The 23714-nt window shown below is 42.6% G+C and overlaps 1 protein-coding gene across 2 annotated transcripts in view; it reads right to left on the bottom strand.

Moving 5' to 3' along the window:
* Positions 1-1951: 1951 nt before the first annotated feature.
* The window catches only part of NCAPG2 (non-SMC condensin II complex subunit G2), a 64301-nt gene continuing 42538 nt past the window's right edge, over positions 1952-23714 (bottom strand). The window contains exons 19-29 of one of the 2 annotated variants that reach the window (XM_055335376.1): positions 23477-23630; positions 23188-23361; positions 21535-21651; positions 21306-21443; positions 20793-20892; positions 17430-17617; positions 15788-15928; positions 11683-11786; positions 10844-10944; positions 9264-9363; positions 1952-2384 (exon numbers count right to left, since the gene is read on the bottom strand). In XM_055335376.1, the coding sequence (XP_055191351.1) occupies positions 2333-2384; positions 9264-9363; positions 10844-10944; positions 11683-11786; positions 15788-15928; positions 17430-17617; positions 20793-20892; positions 21306-21443; positions 21535-21651; positions 23188-23361; positions 23477-23630 (1369 nt within the window). In that variant the 3' untranslated portion in view covers positions 1952-2332. Of the gene's footprint in view, positions 2385-4242; positions 4927-9263; positions 9364-10843; positions 10945-11682; positions 11787-15787; positions 15929-17429; positions 17618-20792; positions 20893-21305; positions 21444-21534; positions 21652-23187; positions 23362-23476; positions 23631-23714 lie in introns of those variants that run through there. The other variant, XM_055335375.1, reaches the window with a different exon arrangement.

Raw genomic sequence — 23714 nt, 5'->3', positions numbered from 1 at the left:
TGAAATCACACTATGTTAGTCTGTGACTTGTTTTTTCCCTCAACACCATGCTCCTGAAGTGCCCTCCCCATCCCCACCTCGTCATCCCTAACAAAGCAGAAGCCACGTTCCCCCACACCCCAGGGCTGCCTTGCCCACTACTTCCACCAGCTGTTTAGACACTGATGCTCTGAGCGTCCTCATGCATTCACAGGATTCCTCTAGGATTTATACTTAGATTAGGATTTTATCAACTGTTTTGGCCGGAGAGAAATTATTTTTTCACAAATTGGATTATTTCTCCCATCAAGACTGACACAAGGTAAAAGAGAAAACCTGACTATTCCAAAAATTCATATATATACTTAAAAAGCTAATTAAATGTTTAATTAAAGACAGAAAACACCAAGCTCTTCCCACACAGAAAACACCAAGTTCAGACAGACTGAATTGAGTATTATAACAAATCCAAGGAACTATTTCTAATCTTACACAAACTCTTCCAGGAATCCAGAAAGACAGAGCATTCCTCAATTCATTTCTTTTCTTTTTTAAAGATTTTGTTAAAATCTTGGGCCCAACATGGGGCCCAAACTCACAATCCCAAAATTAAGAGAGGCATGCTTCACCAATGGGGCCAGCCAGGAGCCCCTCAGTTCATTTATTAATACTAAAATAAACTCGAGCAAGGGCAAAGAATAAATCACATTTGCCAATATAGAATAAAAGTCTTTGTTCAAAAGTAGCTAAAAGAGGGACGTCTGGATGGCCCAGCACTTAAGCTCTGTTTCCGACTCAGGGTATGATTCCAGAGTAGGTCCTAGGATGGAGTCCCACAGGAGAAGCCTGCTTCTCCCTCTGCGTAGGTCTCTGCCTCTCTCATTCTGTGTCTCATGAACAAATAAAATCTTAAAAAAAAAAAAAAAAAAAGCTAAAATAAGTAACCCTCACCTCCCACTTCTCAGCTATCTCAGAAAAACCTTACCCTAACTGCTTTTAACTATGGTAAGCAGTCCATTATGGTACTTTCTTAGAGAAATAGTGAAATTGGTGTTTCTTTACCATTTTGCTGGGGGCAGAGGACAGAATGAGCAAGCAACTAAAGTCTCATGTCCCATCTATCACAGGTGGCTGCTCTACCACGACACGGGGCCCGTGGCTAACGGACTCACAGACCTGGTAACTGGGAGCAGACAAGCCAGGGTCTTGGACAATGGGCTGGTCCTCCACTGGCACCATGTCAGCTCTCAGAAAAAAAAGACAAAATAACAGTGATTCACCTCCAGGCTGAAGGACTCTGTTCTCTGTCACTCATACTTAGAGCCACTGGGCCCATCCTGACATCCAGTAAAATAGCATCAAGACCAGAAGGGGAAAAAAAAAAAAAAAAAAGACCAGAAGGGGAAGGGAGGCCATTGTAGGACCCCACATGTGGCTCCTCTCCCTACATCTGGCACAGCCACTCCCTCTGCTTTAACACCTTCTACTCTTGGCAGAATTCAACTATTGTCTCTAAAAGGGAAGCTTCATATAATATATTTATTTATTTATTTTTTTTTAAATTAACTTATTTATTTATGATAGTCACAGAGAGAGAGAGAGAGAGAGAGAGAGGCAGAGACACAGGCAGAGGGAGAAGCAGGCTCCATGCACTGGGAGCCCGATATGGGATTCGATCCCGGGTCTCCAGGATCGCGCCCTGAGCCAAAGGCAGGCGCCAAACCGCTGCGCCACCCAGGGATCCCTAATATATTTTTTTAAAGATTTTATTTATTTATTCATGATAGACACAGAGAGAGAGAGAGAGGTAGAGACACAGGCAGAAAGGGAGAAGCAGGCCCCATGAAGGGAGCCCGATGCGAGACTCGATCCCAGGACTCCAGGATCACACCCTGGGCCAAAGGCAGGTGCTAAACCACTGAGCCACCCAGGGATTCCCATATAATATTTTTAAATAAGGTATACACACAGATGTTCTCACCACTTTATTACTCATAGCTTCAAGCAACATTATATATATATATATATATATATACACACACATATATATGTGTGTATGTACACACAAACAAGCACATATATAAGTAATTTTTAAAACAACCATGTTCGCTAAAAAAGTGTCTTTTTTTCTTTGCACCAATGATACCTAGAGTCCTTTATATTAAATATATTATTTATGCAGGCACCTTGCAAAAGCGTAAGAACTTCTGAGTTTCCTACTTATAATTCCCCAAATAAATCCCACCCCTATGATACGGGTTATTAATATTAAAAACCTAGGAAAATACACATTCATTTCATTTTTACTAAGTCCTTTTTCTCTGTTTGCACACAATCATAGATGTTGGCTTAGTTATGAATTCAAAAATGCCCCCAGAGTTCTTGATGATGATTCATAGAGAAACCTAAAACACAAAGAAAGACAATTAACAGAAATCAGCGACCAAGATACCCTAACGTATACTTTCACAAAATAAACCTAGAAACGTTTCACAACTGAATATACACTGAGAGAGAAAGCTGAAATACTCAGTAACTTTCACCAATTGCTTCTCATATGTAAAATGGAGCAATAATCCTGATCAGAGGAAACCACACTTGGACAGAGTCGTCATCACTGCTCCTGCAGCCAACAGCAGTTCACAGAGACCCAAAGCACTCTTCATGCAAACAAAACACCAGGCCAGGTTTCCTATAGGTGACCTCCTATTTATTTTCTCAGAAGTACTCTCATTTGTGAGGATTAAACCACGACTCAGATACACAGCAGACTCATAAATATGATAAGTACATTTCACAGTCGTGGGCTTTATTTCCTTCCACAAAAACACAAAACAAATGGAAACTATTTCCCCAAGACTGGCTATTACACTGACACTTACTTCAATCACTTTTCAACGCACCTCACTTCCCCTGGCCCTCCCCCACACCTGTCCCAGGAGACACTTGCTCCTCCCTATCCCACAGAACCAGCTTTGGACTGAGCCCACTCTAGCTGCTCCCCCACCATGCCTGGCAAGGATATGCCAGGAGCCCTCTCGGAGCAGTCCTCACACAGGCATTTACAAGTATGTGCCACCTTCCTCCTTCACTACCTGGTGACCACAAGGGTACCCAGCATGTCCCTCAGAGGGGATGTGGGCCCTACACACAAATACCAATCTCTGTCCCCAGGGACATCTCAGCTGACTCCCTGCTCAGTGAGTGTCTGAGTCCTGCCCTTCGTGGAGACTAACCCACCCCATGGTTAGTCTACAACAGCTTGGCCTCATATCAGTACAAACAGGCATGGAACTAAGTTCTCTACTCACCTCATTAAAATATAAGGTGAAGTTCATCTTAATATATTTTATTTTACTCAAGATACTCAAAATACAACAACCTGTAATCAACATAAAAATAACAAAATTTACACTGCTTTTTTCATACTATCTTCAGAACCTGGTGTGCACTTTATACTTAGCCACATCTCAGGTCAGACTCGCCATGCGTCAATTTCCACATGTGAAAAAACGGCCATAGCAGGGACAGCACAAACCTAGAAAGATTTTGCGATTTTTCTCTTTACCCCCAGAATTCGATAATTTTATCTACAGACTTACTTAGGTGTGATTCTTTTTTCATTAATCCCATCCACAATTTAGTGAAAGAAACAAAACAGGAATCTTTAAAATTCCACATTTCTTCAGCTCTGGGAAGTTTTCTCCTACTATTTGTTAAATGACTGCTTTTTTGGGTCTATTTCTCACCTGTCTTTACCCCATGACTCCTCTTCATCCACAGGCCTGTGTTCTGAGGTTCTCCTACCACGTGATCTTTCAGACCACCTGGAATCTGAGTCCCAACAGTGACCTCTCTCCAGTGCATCAGGGACATTTTTAATTTAGGATTTTTAGTTCTAATTCAGCCTTTTGGGGTATAATTGATTTTTCCTTTGAAGATCATATTATTAATGGTCTGATTGTGCTCCCCGCTCCCCCTCTGTTACTTGAGCAATGGCTGTTCTGACTTTCTAACTGCTGGGCTACCCTATATGTGTGGCTCTTCTGTCGTGCCCTCGTGACACCGCAGAGGCAGGATGGTGGACAGTGAGAGGCACAGGCCTGTGGAGGTCACTATCATAACAGCGAGCGGCGGCAAGCCTTAGCCAAATGACCTCCCTGGGCCAGGGTTCTTGTGACGAGATGTTGGAGCCAAGTGAGGTGCTTGCCTACCTGAGCTCTCAAAGTCTTTTTTTTTTTTTTTTTTCTCAAAGTCTTTAAATCTCTCTCAGCAGCTGAGACTTGACCCCATCCACCATCAGACCCCACGGCCTCCAGCAGGGTGTGTTCATGCAATGAAGAATATCCAACATGACCACAGCCACAGGAGGGGCAGACAAAATCAATTTTCCGAGAAAAACAATTAATAAGATAAACAATGCCTGTTTTTATTTACATCTAGTTTTAAATTATCTATACCAAGGTCCACTGGGCATTGATGATGACAGAAGCTTGCTTCTAAATGAGGTATAAAAAAGCATCCTGTCTCAAAATCATTTTAAAAAGACTATTAAAATTTCATGCAGCAGAATAAAATGCTTGATAACCAAACAGAGGTGATTTTGTCATGGAGAACCCCTTCCCTTCAGGTTCTAATAACAAGGCTTAATGCTGGGGGTTTACGCTGGACACTATACAAAAGTTGCCTACACACAGGCGTAATTAATATTGGCAAGTAATTTGCTTATGATTACAGTCCATTTACTTGGTGGGAAAAATTCATGATATAACCTGAGCCATAAGAAATATTTATACTTCTAAAATTTCTAATTATAAATTTATTGCTATTTCCATACTATTTATGAAAGTAATAAATATAACATACTTGGCATTTAAATGCACCACTGTGCTGGCAAACGTATGCTGTTCCTCTTGGGAAATTATGTCCGGTTTACAGTATGCTATACTGGGTGAGGCAATTAAAATGCAATGAGAAGCATTTTTTAATTTAGCGCCCAATAGACCAGTTAACAAAATACTAACAGTGTTGGAGAGAAAAGTAGTGCATTCGTCAAGAAAACAGGGCTTCTGGGCAGCCCCAGTGGCGCAGCGGTTTAGCGCCGCCTGAGGGCTGGGGCGTGATCCTGGAGACCCGGGATCGAGTCCCACGTCAGGTGGAGCCCGCTTCTCCCTCGGCCTGTGTCTCTGCCTCTCTCCCTGTGTCTCTATGAATAAATAAATGAAAATAAAGGGGAGGGGAGGGGAGGGGAGGGGAGGGGAGGGGAGGGGAGGGGAGGGGAGGGGAGGGGAGGGGAGGGGAGGGGAGGGGAGGGGAGGGGAGGGGAGGGAGGGAGGGGAGGGGAGGGAGGGAGGGGAGGGAGGGGAGGGGAGGGAGGGAAGAGAGAAGAGGAGAAGAAAGAAAGAAAGAAAGAAAGGAAGGAAGAGAAGGAAGAAAGGAAAGAAAGAAAGAAAGAAAGAAGAAAGAAAGAAAGAAAGAAAGAAAGAAAGAAAGAAAGAAAGAAAGAAAGAAAGAAAGAAAGAAAAGAAAGAAAGAAAGAAAGAAAGAAAGAAAAGGGCTTCTGAATTAATGCCCCATTGCCTAAAATATTAATTGGACCAAAGGGTTTCCAGAGTCTTAAAAGAGGTTAACTTGCCTTAATGTCTCTACCTCAGCATTAAATCAGTAGTATTTTTGGATTTAGTCTTAAATCTTGTCTATTTTAGAATGATTTTTCTTTAGATGCTGGTTTTCTACAGCGTGTTTCTCGCACATATAGGAAGCCCAAATTTCATGATCTAGTCCTATTTTTACTGGATGTTCCCTCCTTAAAGGGAAGAACTCTTTTTGCCATCTTTGTATCAGCGTTAATATCTGCAGGGAGCCCAACGTGGGGCTCAATCCCACGATCCTGAGAGCATGACCTGAGCTGAAACCTAGAGTCAGATGCTTAACTGGGGTTTTTGCTCATCTGGGTGACTCAGATGCTTAACTGAGTCACCCAAGATGCCCCAAGTTTTGAACTTCTAAGGCTTTTCTTTCCCTCTCAATATAACTAATGTGATTTAAGTACTTACCTTAAAACCCTGCGCAAGTGGAATATAAGAAATTTCTAATAAGGAGCAAATAGCCCTGTTCTCTAACATCTTCACAATGGTACACACACAGCATTCTACGACCAAAAAACTTATCCTTGCAAATGGTATTTCTAAGAACAAAGAAATCTTGTAAAATGTTTGCACTTCTGGGGCACCTGGGTGGCTCAGTGTGACTGACTGCAGCTTGGATCATGATCTAGGGTTGTGGGATCGAGCCCCACCTTGGGCTCCTCACTGGGTATGGATTCTGTTCAAGATTCTCTCTCTCCCTCTGTGTCCCCACCTCCCCAGCTCACACTCTCTAAATAAATAAATAAAATATTTTAAAAACTGCTTGGACTTCTGAGATTGTTATCACATCCTATGAAAATAACTTATCATTTATATCGGTTATAATTCTTTTTTTTTAAGATTTTATTTATTTATTCATGAGAGACAGACAGAGAGAGAGAGAGGCAGCGACACAGGCAGAGGGAGAAGCAGGCTCCATGCAGCGAGCCCGATGTGGGACTCGATCTCAGGACTCCAGGATCATGCCCTGGGCCAAAGTCAGGCACCAAACAGCTGAGCCACCCAGGGATCCCCTAATTCTTTTTTTTTTTTTAAAGATTTTATTTATTTATTTATGCGGGGGGGGGGGGGCGCGGGCAGAGGGAGAAACAGGCTCCATGCAGGGAGCCCGACGTGGGACTCAATCCCGGGTCTCCAGGATCACACCTTGGGCTGAAGGCGGCACTAAACCGCTGAGCCACCGGGGCTGCCCTATAGGTTGTCTGATGCACCTAGTAAAACTATTTATACTGCCATGTGTTTTCTGAAATATACAAACATTCCTCACTTCCTCCAAATCAGAAGATCACTCCCCTCTCCCCCATAAATGTCTAGAAATAAAACAAGCTCATAAAACCTAAGAGTCTGTTGGGTTTCTCCATCTCGTATGCGGTGGCAAACCTGCCTTTATTAAAACCGCATGGTAAATATTCATTAATTTTTAGGATGAAGTATATAATTGAATACATTCCCTCTGCTCACAACCGAGGTCATGCAAACCCCTACCTACTCCAGTGCCCTAGTCAATGACCTGGTCTGTGGGGACTTTCTCTTCCCAGTTCTGATCACTGTAGAGACCAGACTTTGCAGTGCCCTGTCATGCAAGGCCCACCCTTCTCCAGGAGACTCTCAGGCCACTGTCCCCACTGGGCTACCAAGGGCGGCTATCTAGCCAGCAGCTACCTGCCTGGAACAGCACATGGAAGCTCACAGGCTTGGCAGAAGGCTCCAGCTTTGGTTCCAGCAGCTCCCCTGGCCATTCCAATGCCCCCTGGAGACCAGAAATCTAGTGAGTCCCATCAGAAGGCCTCAGGACTTCACCATCCATGGAGCAGTCTCAGCCTGGGGTGTGCATTCTCCCTAGGAGCACAGTTGCTCCTCACATCTGCTTTTTCTCTCTGCTTTAAGGTTGGCTTTAACCTTCACTAGCCAATAACCTGTTATACCAAAACACCCTCCTAAGAATTTCCAACATAGAGATTTCCCTGTCCTAGTCACTATTTGGTTTCTGCCTTCTGACTGGAATGCCACAAACGCTCAGGAAACACTAAACAAGGCTGGTACTGTTGTCTTAATACCGAAGTGGACTTTATGGGGAAAGCATTTCTAGAAATAAAGACTCTCCATAAAAATAAAAGGGTCAATTCACCAAGAAGATATAGGAGTTCTAAATTCATATGCACCTACTATCAGGATCACAAAAGATATGAGGCAAAATCCCTCTTATCAGAAATGCATGGATCTCAGGATGCCTGGGTGGCTCAGCAGTTGAGCATCTGCCTTTGGGTCAGGTTGTGATCCGGGGTCCTGGGATCGAGTCTCACATCGGGCTCTCTCTGGGGAGCCTGCTTCTCCCTCTCCCTGCCTGTGTCTCTGCCTCTCTCTCTGTCTCTCATGAATAAATAAATTAAAATCTTTAAAAAAAAAAAAGAAAAGAAAAGAAAGAAATGCACAGATCTAGCAAGCAGAAAATCATTAAGAACATAGTTGAACTTCACAGCACCATCAATCAACTGCATACAACTAATAACAACAGTGTATAAAGTATTCACCAAGACTAAGTGGGATTCATTCTAGGTATGCAGGGCTGGTTCAACATTCAAAAATCATTTAGTATAATCCATCACAACAACAGACTACAGAAGAAACAGCACACGATCACATCAGTAGATGCAAAAAAAGCATCTGACAAAATCCAACACCCATTCATTATAAAAACTCTCAATAAACTAGGAATAGAGGGGAACGTCCTCAACTTGATGAAGAACATCCACAAGATATCAGCAGCTCACATCATTCTTAATGGTGAGAAATTAGCTGTTTTCCCACTAGGATCAGGAAAAAGTCAAGGATGTCCCCTCTCATCACTGCTTTTCAACACTGCACTGGACGACCTAGCTAATGCAGTGATAAAAGGTGTACAGATTGGAAGAAAGAGCTAAAATGGTCCTTGTTCATAAGTTAGCAATTTAGGGTTTTTGAAGCCTTTCTTCAAAGGAGAAAGTAGCTAAGAAAAAGTGGCTACTTTCCCAGGCATACCTAAAACTATTACCTAGTTCAGAGCTCTATAACACTTAACTTTATGAGGTTCATAAAACAGCACAAAAAACACTGTTTTTGCAGTTGTTCTGAGAATTAAACACAGGTAACAACAGTGTCTATAGAAAGCCATATTGCATGTCAAATAGCAAATGCAACAATAAACACACTTGGCTGGAGAAGTCCAGTGAACATCTTCCTAGGAGCAGTCCTGTGGCAGCAACAGGCCACCCAGGAAGCAAGAAATGACCAGTATTTCTTCAAAGTTTTGGAGGGACCTTCCCCAATCCTCATTGTGGATGCCTGGGGACTGGGCAATTATGTCTTAGAAATGCCCATGGTTTCAAAAACAGCAAACCACTCACAATAATCTGTATAGTTTTAAAACCATATAAAATAAGTTTGTATGCCTTTTCTGGAGTAATATTTATCAGATGACAATTTTGTTTTTGTTTTTAAAGACAAAATTAGTAAGTAAATTAAACATATGCTCAAGGAGTTTTCCAAAAGAGATGTTTCTGTCCTTATAATCCTGTTTTCTCACTGCCTGGATGTAAATGTGCTTGTGGAGTACCCACAGCTCTTAGAAACACCCATCCAGTGCATCTAGTGCTTTACCTCTCTGTGCTGTCTTCCTCCAGCGTGATCTCCATGAATGTCTTCAGTTTTCTGTGAACAGTGGCTGCAACATCCTTCGTTTTTGAACTCCTCTGTTTACCTACAGGGAAGTTATAACCAAAACAGAGAAAAGATTTTAACGTGGCCACTGTGGTGGTAACACAAGCATACTCTATCAGTGTAGGTCAAATCCAGAAAGACAGAGCCTCCCCACCCTCCAAGTCCATCTACCCAGTGACCTGTGCAACAGTAATTGTCCCAACAGGGATGTGAGAAGGTCAAGTAGGTGCTTTCTGAAGCACCTCATCAGCTCTGAGGGACAGCTCCAGCAGACATGATCCTGTGAGTTCTGTCTATGCCATCAGAGACTGGATCCTCACCTGTACCTCCGCCACAGATCACAACTACCATGTTTCAGTGTCATCATCTGTGCGGCATGAAGTTAAGTACTAGGTGCTCATCAGCACCCCACCATCACTCCCTCTTGTAGGGAATATTCCCTGATTCTCCAGACCTCAGCTCAGACATTCCCTTAAAGAAGTCTTTTCTGGGCAGCCCCAGTGGCGCAGAGGTTTAGCGCCGCCTGCAGCCCAGAGCGTGATCCTGGAGACCCTGGATTGAGTCCCCCGTCAGGCTCTCCACATGGTGCCTGCTTCTCCCTTTGCCTCTGTCTCTGTCCCGCCCCCCCCCCTCTGTGTGTGTCTCTATGAATAAATAAATAAAATCTTAAAAAAAAAAAAGAAGTCTTTTCTGATGTCTGCCCTGGGTAACAAAGTAGTATCCTAATTCAGTAGACATGCCACACGATCAGACTTATGGGGACAGCTTGCTGCGATAGAAGCACTCTGTTATGTCTTATGTTATTGTCAATATGTTATATCTTAGAAAATTATTTCAACATTAGTAAAACTGAGTAAGAAATATAGAAACTCAACAGTAATATGCAGGGACATTACTCCACTTTATACTGAGGTGAGCATTTTAGAGGCATCTCCAACTATTTTCACAGTACTATTTCAACTGGGTGGGATATTCAAAATAGGCAGGTATAAGGTTAAGTGGAACAACAAGTATATTAAGAATTAAGATCAAGGGCAGCCCCGGTGGCGCAGCGGTTTAGCGCCGCCTACAGCCTGGGGTTTGATCCTGGGTACCCTTGATCGAGTCCCACATCAGGCTCCCTGCATGGAACCTGCTTCTCCCTCTGCCTCTGCCTCTCTCTCTCTGTTTCTATGAATAAAAAAATAAATAAATAAAACTTAAAAAAAAAAGAATTAAGATCAAAACACTATCATTAGCAAAAGTAAATTCAGACTTTTAAGCACAGTTAACAAATGACAAATTAATAGAACTTCAATTCTGAAGCACAGAGAGGGACATGTAATCAGTCCAGTGTGGGAGGGAGACAGGTGTGGATAGGACTTGTTTCCAGGCCAGAGCAGGGTTAGCTGAGCAGAGGGAGTCTGATTGGCAGGGGACGCAGCAAACACGGAACAGAGTTCCTAAACATCCCTGTAACAGTTCTGTGTGGGATCACACCCAACAATAACCCAGATGGTAGGAGAGAAAGTTTAACCTACCTTTATTAATAACCAAAATAATACGCATAACAGCTGAGAGACACACAATGCCTTCAATATCATCAGAAGTAACACACACCTTTAATTCATCTAAAAATGACCTGCAAACAAATTAATAAACATCTGGAGTTATTCTATAGTATATAAATCCTAATACTTTATAGAAAGACTAAGATCGTTAAGATTCATCAACCACCATGAATTCTAACTTTCAGGTAACATGGGAAGTTGATTCAACTCTTCTCATAATTCTCACTATCACACAGGTAAGATATTAACATCTGATGATGCTTTCTTAGAAGGGGAACAGGGACGTTCTGGTCATTGAAAACAGCTACTCTGTATACACATAGTATGCACAAAAAATTGAGTATCACCGAAAAATAACTCACAGCTGCTAAGTATGATGATTTTCCAGTTTTCGTTGAATAGACCTGCTATTACAGTTCCTTGGGTATCAGACAACTAGGCCACCAGTCCTGGATTTGCCACAACAAGCCCTGGAGCTCCAGCCAAGTGACACAGGAACAGCCATGTGCCCAAAGAATCCACAAGGGCACTGACTTCATCAGGCATTCGGGGTATACTTAGTAAGCATAACCAGGGAGTTTTCAGATAGATGTATTTGAAAGAAAGTTAGAATTTCTCTTTGTAGAGGTATAATGCAAAATTTTTAAATAATGCAACTACTTTTAATTGCTGATGAGAGAAAATTCTCTGAAACCTTTTTCTCATGGAAAAAAAAAAAGCACTTTTGAGAGCTGAAGGAATACAGCAAAATCTACCGAGAGCTTCTAGTCACAAGAAGAATCTCAAAGCAATAAAGGGAGCATGGTTACCTGATCACATCCGGAGACTTCATTATTATTCCTATTAAACACCTCGAAAATGGTGGGAGGTCTGACAGCCCCTCAGGAAGGGTGAGCTCTTCTATATTAGAAATCTAAAAAGAAGTTCCAAATCAGTAATTTCTAAATTGAGACTGAGACAGAGCTAATGACTTGTTTTCTACTGCTGTGGATTTTCATCCAAAAACTCAAAAGAATAGTTTTTATTAACTGTTGAAATGAGCACAATAATTATGATTAATCTATTATTGTAGATAGGGGTATATTATTCATCAGCTGGAAATGAAAAGATACAATCAATAAGCCTTTTGTCAGATAGCCTTTAATGTAGTAGTATTTTCTGTAAATAATGCGTTTTTATGTAAGTCTAACTAGCTATTCCTACTCATCCAGTATCAGGTTTTCTCAGTCTCAGCATGGCCAACATCCTGGACTGAATAATTCCTTGCTGTGGGGCATCTTCTGCATTGCAGAATGTTGAGCAGTGTCGTTGGCCAGGAGCACCCCCGCTCCAGGCACTGCCAGTGTCCTCCAGAGAACCAGCCATAGGGCAGTAACGTTGGCCTGGACCCACGTAGGGGCTCTGCCTAGATTTATGCCCCTCATCATCAACCTTACAAGTTTAAAGTCACCCATTAGTGGTGAATGAACTCCACGTTCAAATGGCTCCTTGGAAAATCTAAATCCAGAACCGTGCTCTGGAGGGGGTGGGGGCCAGGGATGCAAGGAGCTATGTCTTTGTTTCCTGACCCCACTCTACCCCCATCACCTCCTCCCTCATACATCCCACTACTGTCTCTCACCTACCACTTGGCTATCAGGGGACTCAACTCAGGTCTAACTACACAGTACTCCTAAAGAGCCTTTCCACATGCACTTTGGAGGATTCATAATACTAACGTGGATATCAAAGTCAATCATCATTATGTTTGAAATAGCTGTTTCTCATTAAAACACTTTACATCTTAAATGTTATAAATGCATTTCTGATAGACAAATAATTATCGATGTGTTAAAATAAAAATGTATCTTGGGGTCCCTGGGTGGCTCAGCCAGTTAAACATCTAACCCTTGGTTTCGGCTCAGGTCATGATCTCAGGGCAGTGGATCCAAGCCCATGTCAGACTCTGAGACCAGTGCAGAGTCGGCTTCAGATTCTCTCCCCCTCTCCCTCACTGTCAAATGAATAAATAAAATCTTTAAAAAAAAAAAAGGGTGGGGGGAGGGATGCCTGGGTGGCTCCATGGTTGAGCTTCTGCCTTTGGCTCAGGTCATGATCCCAGGGTCCTGTGATCAAGTCCCGAATTGGGCTCATCATCAGGCTTCCTGCAAGGAGCCTGCTTCTCCCTTTGCCTCTCTCTGTGTCTCAGGAATAAATAAAATATTTAAAACAAAATAAATTTTAAAAAATATATCCTGAGATTTTTAGCATATGTAGCAGTAAGATACAGAACAACAACACGGAGGAGAATGCTAACTGGAAGAACGTTGTTACAAGACTTTTACTATGCACAAGGACATTGTAATTTCTGTAGGGAGACTGGTGAGTTAAATGAACATACTAAAATCTCCAGAGAAACCACTAAAACAACTATACAAAGGACAATATAAAGCCAACAGAGAAGATAAAATGGAACATTACAAACATTTCATCCATCAAATGGCAGGAAAAGAAGAAAAGTAGGGAGACTAATAGAAAACAAACACTGAAATGGTCAAATTAAACCCAAACATGTCAAAGATCTCATTAAAATCAAATGGGCTGAGCACCTCAGGTAAAAGGCAGAGACAGTAAAACTGGACCAAAAGAAAAAAAGGGCTGCCCATGTGGTGATTACAAGAAACACTCTGAAACATATGGAAAAACCGGTTAAATGAGTGGGAAATATCAGTGAGGGTGACAGAACATGAGAGACTCCTAACTCTGGGAAACGAACAAGGGGTGGTGGAAAGGGAGGTGGGTGGGGGGATGGGGTGACCGTGTGATGGGCACTGAGGGGGGCACTTGACGGGATGAGCACTGGATGTTATGCTATATGTTAGTAAACTGAACTCCAATAAAAAAAATACAAAAAAAAAAAAAAAAAAAAAAGGAAAGAAAAACAGGTTAAAAGTAAAAGCATAGAAAAAAAAAAAAAAGATGCTAGGTACCCTTGAAAAATGCCAGAGCAGACTATAATGAGAATACAAGGAAGAAGAGCCATCTCCTGAACAATCAGACAGCCACCGCATCACAAAGACATAGCAGTCCTGGGGATCCCTGAGTGGCTCAGCGGTCTGGTGCCTGCCTTTGGCCCAGGGCGTGATCCTGGAGTCCCGGGATCTAGTCCCACATCGGGCTTCCTGCATGGAGCCTGCTTCTCCCTCTGCCTGTGTCTCTGCCTCTCTCTCTCTCTCTGTGTCTCTCATGAATAAATAAATAAAAACTTTTTTATTTTTATTTTATTTTATTTATTTATGATAGGCACACAGTGAGAGAGAGAGAGAGGCAGAGACATAGGCAGAGGGAGAAGCAGGCTCCATGCACCGGGAGCCCGACGTGGGATTCGATCCTCGGTCTCCAGGATCGCACCCTGGGCCAAAGGCAGGCGCTAAACCGCTGCGCCACCCAGGGATCCCAATAAATAAAATCTTAAAAAAAAAAGACATAGCAGTCCTGAGTGCATCTGCACCTACCAACAAAGCTCCTACATACATGCCAACTAACGGAAAGGGACGAGTCCACCACGGAGCTAACTTCTCATGATTGGAACAAGGACACAAATCTTTAAGGATACAGAAGAGAGGTCGGCAAATATATTCCATAAAGTAGTAAAATATACTGGCTCTGTCAGAACTACTCAGCTCGGCAGTTACAGAAAATCTCTAAGTAGTAGGTGTGGCTGTGTACAATAAGTTCGTTTAAAAAAACAGAGTCACTGGTGAGTCAGGCCTGGCCCAGGGGCCACTGATTTATTTATAGTTGTTAGCTATAAGGCTCAATGGAGTTAATAATTCTAGTTCTTATTATTCTATATATAATCTAGTTACTAGTTGCCTAAACCAAGCTTTAAGGAGAGCCCTAAATACTATTAATGTTTTAGGAATTTAGTTGGCTTTTTTATACTTATGGTCTTACGGTACAGAATTTATATAATACAATGCCACTGACTATCAGATTCCATCTTTTCATACTGAGAAACATTTATCATTACCTCTCTATCTTCTAAGTCACTACCCTGTGCCTTCCCTCCATGCCTCGAGGATTTCACTGAAGAAACAGAGCTTTCTGTTCTCACATGAATTAACATTTTGTTTATGTCAATCTTTACCCAAGTAGGCTAACTGTAAAAACTATGTAACTGCTAGGAAAACACCAGTCCTTTACAGAGTAGGAATGAATAAGTTTTGTGCTTAAACTCATATCTAAAGTTCACATATCCTATGTTTAGACATGAAAAAGAAACGTAAGGCCTACCCTCCAGCAAAGCTGTCAGGTGCAAACTACCCCAAACTGCAGGGCAAGCACCATCCTTACCCTGCTCCACTGACGATGGCTGCTTTCGCCTTGTCAGGGAAGTCTTAAATATATCACTCAGGTAGATCTCTAAAATACAGGAAGGAGGGACACCTGGGTGGCTCAGCAGTTTAGCACCTGCCTTCAGCCCAGGGCGTAATCCTGGAGTCCCGGGATCGAGCTCCACATTGGGCTCCCTGCATGGAGCCTGCTTCTCCCTCTGCCTGTGTCTCTGCCTCTCATGAATGAATGAATGAATGAATGAATGAATGAATGAATAAATAAATAAATAAATAAATAATCTTTAAAAAATAAAAATAAAATGCAGGAAGGAAAAAAAAGTTCACAATGGAAGTACTAGCTTGGTCTTAATCAAAGATGACAACACCCTTAACATATGTCCCCAGTAGTCACATGACTTGAGTCACCAGTCAGCTATGGAACTGTGAGAGGACTGTGAAGGCTGGAGGAGCAGGACACCTACTAAACTTTGAGCTCTTAAAAAATACTTGGGAAAACATGACAATGTGCTGCTAATAGAGAATAGCATGTTGTACAGTCAGGAGCAGACAGGGTGGTTTCAGGATAAACAGACTTCACCTTTCGTAGTTGGTGACTTATCTCCACCACAGATGCAGCGATCACAGTTGAGAGCATGCCCCGGTGGACGGGTGTGTCCATGTGCCAAGACTGAACAGTCATTATAAACTCATGAAGAGGAGACTGAACTGAATAAAGAAGCTACGAGAAAACACACCAGTCATTTTTTAGTGGTCAAAAAAAGACATCTTATAGGACAAGCGTTCCTACTGTCCTCCCTAGGGGTCCAGGAATCCCCAATCTTATTTCCTGCCCTTGCCACTGCGGACTCAGATCTCTCAGGCACTGTGGCTACAAAAGGACAGACAGGACCAAAGCCTACTGGGAGCTACTTTTACACCATTCTTTTCCCAAAAGCAAAGAAAAAAACGCCAAGAATAGACACACCAGTAACATAAATAAAGAAAAGATAAAGAAATACCACTAACAAAAAAAAAAAAAAAAAAAAAAAAGAAATACCACTAACAATAAAAGAAAACCAAGAGGCCATGTGTTTTGAGAGGAGCTGCACAGCCAATGGTAAAACATTTGGTGAGAAAGTAAAAGATTCTGGCACAAACTGAATAGATAAGACACTTGAACCAACTCATCAAAAACAGAAACATTTCAAATTAACTCAAAAATGAATTGGTAAGCTAGGAAAAACATGGCCAAACATGATGGAAGGTTCATCACCTTCTATCAGCTAAGAACAGAAAAAAATTGAAAGTCTTCAATGTTTCATAAACATCCTCCCACTTCAGCATTTTTTAAAGCTTCACTTAAAAAGAACAGCTAATCTGCATTTTTAAACCACTACTTAAGACACCCTCTGATGGGGGAGCCCCAGTGGCTCAGCGGTTTAGTGCCACCTACAGCCCAGGGCGTGATCCTGGAGACCCAGGATCGAGTCCCACGTCAGGCTCCCTGCATGGAGCCTGCTTCTCCCTCTGCCTGTGTCTCTGCCCCCCCCCCTCTCCTGGGTATTCTCATGAATAAATAAATAAAATCTTAAAAAAAAAAACAACAAAACAGACACCCTCTGATGACAGGATGACTTCAGAAGGAAAGCAAATGTAACACATGGGTCAGGATCTGCCACATGAACTGGCTACTCAGGAGTCCCACTTCACAGGAGCTTTGATCAGCAAAGGAACCATGGCCCCTCCAGCTTTTTGGCTCTCACTCCCAATGAGGGGGAAGCTGACACATGATGAGAGGGTAGCCTATGATAGAAAGTAGTATAAAGTCCCTGTCAACTACATATAATCAAAATCAGCATTCTCAAAAGTGTATTTTAGTTGGAAAACTCTATGAAATAACATTTGAGCATTCACAAGCCAGATGTAATGTGTTATGTGTCTCCTGTCCTCTCTGGCAGAAGGCCTGCTTACCTGGGCTTATTAAAACCTGTTCTAAGATTAAGAGTCAAAGGTGGGTTCCTAGCCATCCTGCCCCAGTGCAGACAGCACCACCTCTCTGACTGCACCACACACTGAAGAAGGTCGGCACCTGGTAATCGTCTCCCATACGGGGGTGCAACCCACCCAACAGCCCAACGGCACAAGCAAGTGCTGGCTGAGCCTGTGTGTGAGGTGACACATCCTCATGCACCCTTGCCTTCTGGGTGAGCATGGTCTAATGACTGGGAGGGCGTGAGTACCCGTAGGCCTTCTTCTGGTTGCTTCCTGAAGCTCCATGCCATACATTCCAACATTTTCTGAAATACTTTCTGGACCATATCAAACAGCGTGGCAACTTCTTCACCTGAATCTGGTGTCTGCTTCAAGGAACTTCCAGTTATCTCTTTCAGAATGCCAAGAAGTAATGACACATAAAAGAAGCCCTTCACTAGAAAGAATATTGGAAACATCAGTTATCTAACCATAAAAGTTAGCTTAAATTATTACATTTTCACACAACACATGTGTATCATGATAACTTAAATTGTTACTGATAAGCCAATATCAGGTTGATGAGATTAATCTAAATTTTAACACACATAAATTTTAAAATAAATAAAATTTAAAAACTTGTTCCTTTTAAATAGAACAGCAATACCTTCAACAAGAGTAACAATCTATTTAACTTGATCACTGGTGGGCTTACTACCAGTGGGCTTATGAATATCATAGGCCAACTGTGTTAAATTTCCAACATTTTGTAGTTTAGTACTGATTTTCTCTTCTGAATCACTTCCTTTACTATGTGTGTGTATATGTTGCATCAATTTGGTAAAGCATTTTCCACATGTGAGCTTAATCCCAGTTCATCCTAGAGATCTTGAATTTTCATTTCAGATTCTATGCCATCTTGATTTTAAGTTGAGCTGTAAAAACAGAGCCAGGGAAGGGTGAGTGTGTGTGGCAGGGAGTCTCAGTTGTTTGAGTGTCCAACTTTTGATTTAGGCTCAGGTCATGATCTCAGTGTTGTGGACGGAGCCCCATGTCAGGCTCCGTGCTAAGGGTGTAGAGCCTGCTTGGGATTCTCTCTCTGTGCATCCCCCGCCACTCACATGTTCTCTCTCTTTCATTAATAAACAAGCCAGAGCCAGGGGTCTCATCCTCCAGGAAGCTTCTCAAGCATCTTCACTGTTTATTTATTTCTTTTTTTTTTTAATTTTATTTATTTATTCATGAGAGACACACACACACAGAGAGAGGCAGAGACACAGGCAGAGGAAGAAGCAGGCTCCACACAGGGAACCTGACGCAGGACCGGATCCCAGGTCTCCAGGATTATGCCCTGGGCCAAAGGCAGGTGCCAAATCGCTGAGCCACCCAGGGATCCCCCTAACCTTCCTTTTTAAACAGGCTGGCTTTCTACCAGGATAACCATCTCCTAGTGCTCTGGCACACAGCACTCTCTTAACAACCAGCTCGAGACTGTGTTTTTCCCACCAGCCGTTACTTTTTAGTCACTGATTTTGCATAACACATGGTGGTTTTTTTTTTTTTTTTTTTCAAAATGTACATAGCTGAAACACCTGCATTTGTGTGAACTTAGATTTTTATATTTGGGTTGTGTGGGGACTCCGCTCCTTTCAAGGACACCTCCTCTAAATATGCACTTTAGCATGGAGAATGTCATATTATAACAATAATAATATAAATGTGACTGGTTTTATGACTTAAATGTTTTGTTAGAATTCTGTCAAGTAAAGCAAAGAGCCCCATCAACAACAGACTCTGGGGGCACCCTGTTAAGTTGCTAAGTATAACCCTATTTTGTGACAGGGTTACAAAGGATGGCCACAGTTGATTCCCCCTGGGAAGCCTCTAAATGTTGGAATATATAAATGCAAAGTTCACTTCAGTTTGGCTCAGGTAAAGTCAGCAGCTTAGGGTCTTTTTTTGGGGGAACAGATACACCTTACGTAATGAAAATGGCAACATCAGAGATCTAAACTTCCAGCTAACCCTTGGAATTATAAATTTTATAAACACTAAGAGTAGATTCAGTCAGTCCTTAGGGGAAAACAACTCCTAAATTCTAAATGAAGTTAGAAGTTAAAAAAAAATACAAATCAGGGCAGCCCAGGTGGCTCAGCGGTTTAGTGCTGCCTTCAGCCCAGGGCATGATCCTGGAGACCCGGGTTGGAGTCCCATGTCGGGCTCCCTGCATGGAGCCTACTTTTCTCTCTGCCTGTGTCTCTGCCTCTCTCTCTCTCTCTGCCTCTCATGAATAAATAAAACCTTAAAAAAAATACAAATCATTTTTCATTGTTTCAATCATTAAACTTTTTTTTTTTTTTTCAAAAGAATTTCTTTCTTTTATTCTGATTTTCCTACAATCAGAGAAATGGTATTTCCATGACTGTGATTCACCACAGCACAAGATCAGGTCAGGGAGAAGAAAGAACACTTGACGGGAGGAGCACTGGATGTTACTCTATATGTTGGCAAATTGAACACCAATAAAAAATAAATTTATAAGAAAAAAAAGAAGGAACAATGGTTGGCAAAATATCTAACAATGGTTGGCAAAATATCTAACAATGGTTGGCAAAATATCTACAATGGTTGGCAAAATATCTAACAATGGTTGGCAAAATATCTATCAATCATTAAACTTAAGTCAAAAATGTTTCACAAAAGTATAAAAAAAAAATTAGTAAAAGTGATACAAGATTTAATGAAGAAAAGCCAGATTCTGAAACAGTATTTGTTCAGTTTCTACCTGTGGGTATTTAAACAACTCATCCAAAATCTCCCCTGCAGTTCAGGTGCATTTCAAGAAGTGCATATTTGGAACGGCAGAGCAGAGGGGCTGGCACCCAAGCTTCAGCACCACCCAAGCACGACCCCCTGTCAGACCCCAAGGCTGCCTGCACGGGGTCAGTACCACCATGCACGACTCAAGAGCTCTATGTTCAAACCTCAACACTGAATCTACAAATTATGACATCATTCTCAACCTCTTCAGGCAGAAATCACCAGACATAGCGTCAGGATGTACAGTGAGAGCAATTCAGAAATAGTTCTATACCCAGGGGGAGGTAGTCGAGGAGAGTGGGGTCATATGGCAGCACTCTCAGCTGAATTCTGCTGACAGACGGGAGACAAAGCCTGGATCACTCCCCCACTGGCTGTGATAATCTGGCCCCAGGGCCCCTGGAAGAAAGTGACCCCTCACTCACCTACCACACTGAGCACAGACCCCTTGGTATTCGTTCCTGTGGGTCCCACCGTCACCCTGTCCCTCAGGGAAGCAGCAACTTCCCAGTGGTCCTGAGGGAGGTTTACTCCCCACATGGTGAGCAGATAGGCTCAGAGCTACCACTGCCCCCACCCACCACCCGGCAGAGCACAGGGCGGAGAATCTGGGAGAGGAACTGCCTGACACCAGAAACACCCTTGGGCTTCCCAGCTGCAGCAGCATATGAATTCCTTTGTTGGTAGAGCTAGTTTGTGTTATGTATCTGTCTCCTGAAATCAAGAGTCCCAATTAGCAAAGCGAAGGGGGTGGAGATGACTGGTTTGATGACTGAATGCTCTAAATGAGTCCTTTAATGAAAGAAGTATACCTGCTTGCATGATTCTGAGACTCCACTGTAAAAGCTGTATCTGAAACTTGTAATCGCCAAGGCCAACCATCACAACATCTTTACACACCATCAGGTAGGTCTGTAAGAGACACAGATGTGCTGGTGTGATTTACCAAGAAACTGAGAGCCAAGAAAGGAGAATAAATTCAGCCTGGTAAAGCTTCTAATATCTTATTGTATTACTAATTATCTCCTAAAACAGGTATTTATAAAGATATTTTACAAAGGAATTTTCATAAAGATACATTTAGTTCTCATTTTTATTTCCATAAGAAATATGCAAACTCATTTTATGCCATTCCACAAACATGCATTAAAACCTATTTCATGCTTATGTTTTGGGAAAAGACAAGCTCTGGATGTTGAATGATGCTGTGAGTATTGGAGAACAATATTACTATCTAAAGTTATAACTTTAAAACAGAAAATAAAATCTGGAAGCACGTCTCAAACTTGGTGAAGAGAAGGCTTCCATGTGGTCAGACTTCTAACCTGGATGATCTGCTGATAAACCACCTTATGAAGCTTGAGATATTCTTCTTCTTGATCTTGGATAAAAGACAGAACTTTGTTTTCTAACCAAAACCCCGTGTCTTCCAAAATAGACAGGTAAACCTTCCCCTGTGAGAACTGTCCAATAACAATAGAGAGAGAAATTAGTAACAGACCCTGCTTTGTCAACATGCTTTGTGTGTGGTCAGGCAGCGGGGGACAGACTAACCTGGTGCTGAAGGTGGACACTCAGCCGGCAGTGGAGGCTGAAGGCTCGCAGAGCCATGGCTTCACTAAAGTTGTGAGGTTTCCCACCTGGCAACTGCAAAATCGATTCCAGATCTGCCTACAAAATAAAACACTTATGTGGCCATGTTCCAACTGAGATGTGTACAGTGAGGACCATCTGGAGAACCTGACACATAGCTGCCATAGGAGGTGATTTAACTAAACCACAAAACCATCTGAGAAATGGTTTTCCCTTTTTCCTCCCCTCCCCCAACAGATCCTCCTGTTATTTTTTTTGTTTTGAGTTTTTATTTAAATTCTAGTTAGTTTACAGTGTACTCCTGGTTTCAGGAGCAGATCCTTCCTTCTAAAGAACAAGATAAAAACTCCTAACAGTTATTGATCAGGATCAAGCACACAAAGCATTTGCCCCTGGGGCAAACTCTGACCTGCTCCCAGTCAGGAGGCTGAGAGCGAGGAGACCATCAAAGGAAGAGAAAGAGGGATGCCTGGGTGGCTCAGAGGTTGAGCATCAGCCTTTGGCTCAGGGCGTGTGTGATCCTGGTTCCCGGGATCGAGTCCCACATCAGGCTTCTTGCATGGAGCCTGCTTCTCCTCCCTCTGCCTGTGTCTCTGCCTCTCTCTCTGTGCCTCATGAATAAATAAATAAAATCTTAAAAAAAAAAAAAAAAAAAAGGAAGAGAAAGAAAGGCAGTTCCTCCCAGGAACAATGCTGTCACCACCCAGGCAGGGTCAGAGCCTCAGCGTGCTCATGGCTCCGTAACCTTGTACCCTAAAAGGAGGACACCTTAGTGTTGGGAAAGCCTGTGTTTGGTTGTCACACAGATAGGGAGGAGGTCCCACTGGCATTAGTAGGTAGGGATGTCATCTGTGCCCCCTCATAGCAAAGCCTTCAGGGGAATGCACCCATCTGTCTTTCCCAAAACCCATAGGCAGCCTTACTTTTGCACAATAGCACAGCCAGTGCCCAGCCTTGTCCATGGGCAAAATCCCAGCTATGCCTACAAATGCGGGGCAGCCAGGTCTGGCTCATCTCCTCTCCTGGACAGTTGTGAGCCTCCTTCTCCTCCTTCAGATCTCTCCCTCCCCTTCCCTATCTGATGCTGATGCTAGGCACTGGATACTCTGCCTCTAGCATGACCAAATTCAGCAGCAGTCACAGATGCTGTCTCTGAGGGCTGGCCCTGGAGGAAACAGCCAGAGAGCCAGTAAGAAAGAAGGAGATGCTGAATTCACAGGAAACACCCTTCAAAGATTCCTAGAAAAGCCTGCCAAGGACTGTGAGGAGAAGCTAGTATTCCCACATCAATGTGCAGGAGTACAGCAAGGGAAGTGCAGGAGTACAGCAAGGGAAGTGCAGGAAAAAGTCTTCCTTTCGACTGGCGTGTTCTGAGAAACAGGGTTATCCAAGGGCCCAAATTGTAAGCTGGCTCCTCCCCTGCCCCGCCAGTGAGTCACCTGAGTGTCACGTCCCCACCTGCAAATTGAAGGAGGAGGGATAGATAACTCTTAACTCCTTTCCAGATGGAAAAATTTTATACTCTTAAGTATGAAAAATTTAGAGCTTATTTTGTCACTCCTACTAATTACATGGACAACTTTCACAGTGTCCATATCTGTTCTATAAAATTACCTTTGACATTTCAAGTGCTTTCAAAAGGTGGTTAAGTTTCTTCTGGGGAGCAGAGAGCAGGCACTGCCGATTCTTTGGATGGGTCAGCAAATACTCTATGTAAGCCAGAGCCAATTCAGGTTTTACTGGGCGTGTATCATGGATTTTCACCTTCCGTTTAGATGCTGAGTTACTCTGAAAAAACAGAGCGATAAAGTAACAATTAAAATACATGTTCTCAGGAAAGCATATGATTTCTAACACACATATCCTCACTCAGCAATTTTAAAGAACCATGACAGAAATACACCTTGCTCTGGGGCTGTTCTTCTGGCAGCCAGTCGCAGATAAGTTCCAGAATGTGTCCCACTTGTCCCCAGGAGCAGAGACAGTCCAACAAAGTACAATAACGCTTGTCTGCTGCTTCTTCTTCCTGGTTTCTTAATGTGGAAATCACACCACAGCTAAAAATGTCAAATATATAAAATCAGATCTAACATTTCAGTAACAATTTCCCACATTGCAAAAAGGTGGAAAAAAAAAATAAG

Source organism: Nyctereutes procyonoides, unplaced genomic scaffold, assembly GCF_905146905.1.
Source record: "Nyctereutes procyonoides isolate TBG_1078 unplaced genomic scaffold, NYPRO_anot_genome, whole genome shotgun sequence".
NCBI lineage: Eukaryota > Metazoa > Chordata > Mammalia > Carnivora > Canidae > Nyctereutes > Nyctereutes procyonoides.
This window is presented reverse-complemented; position numbering and strand designations above follow the sequence as displayed.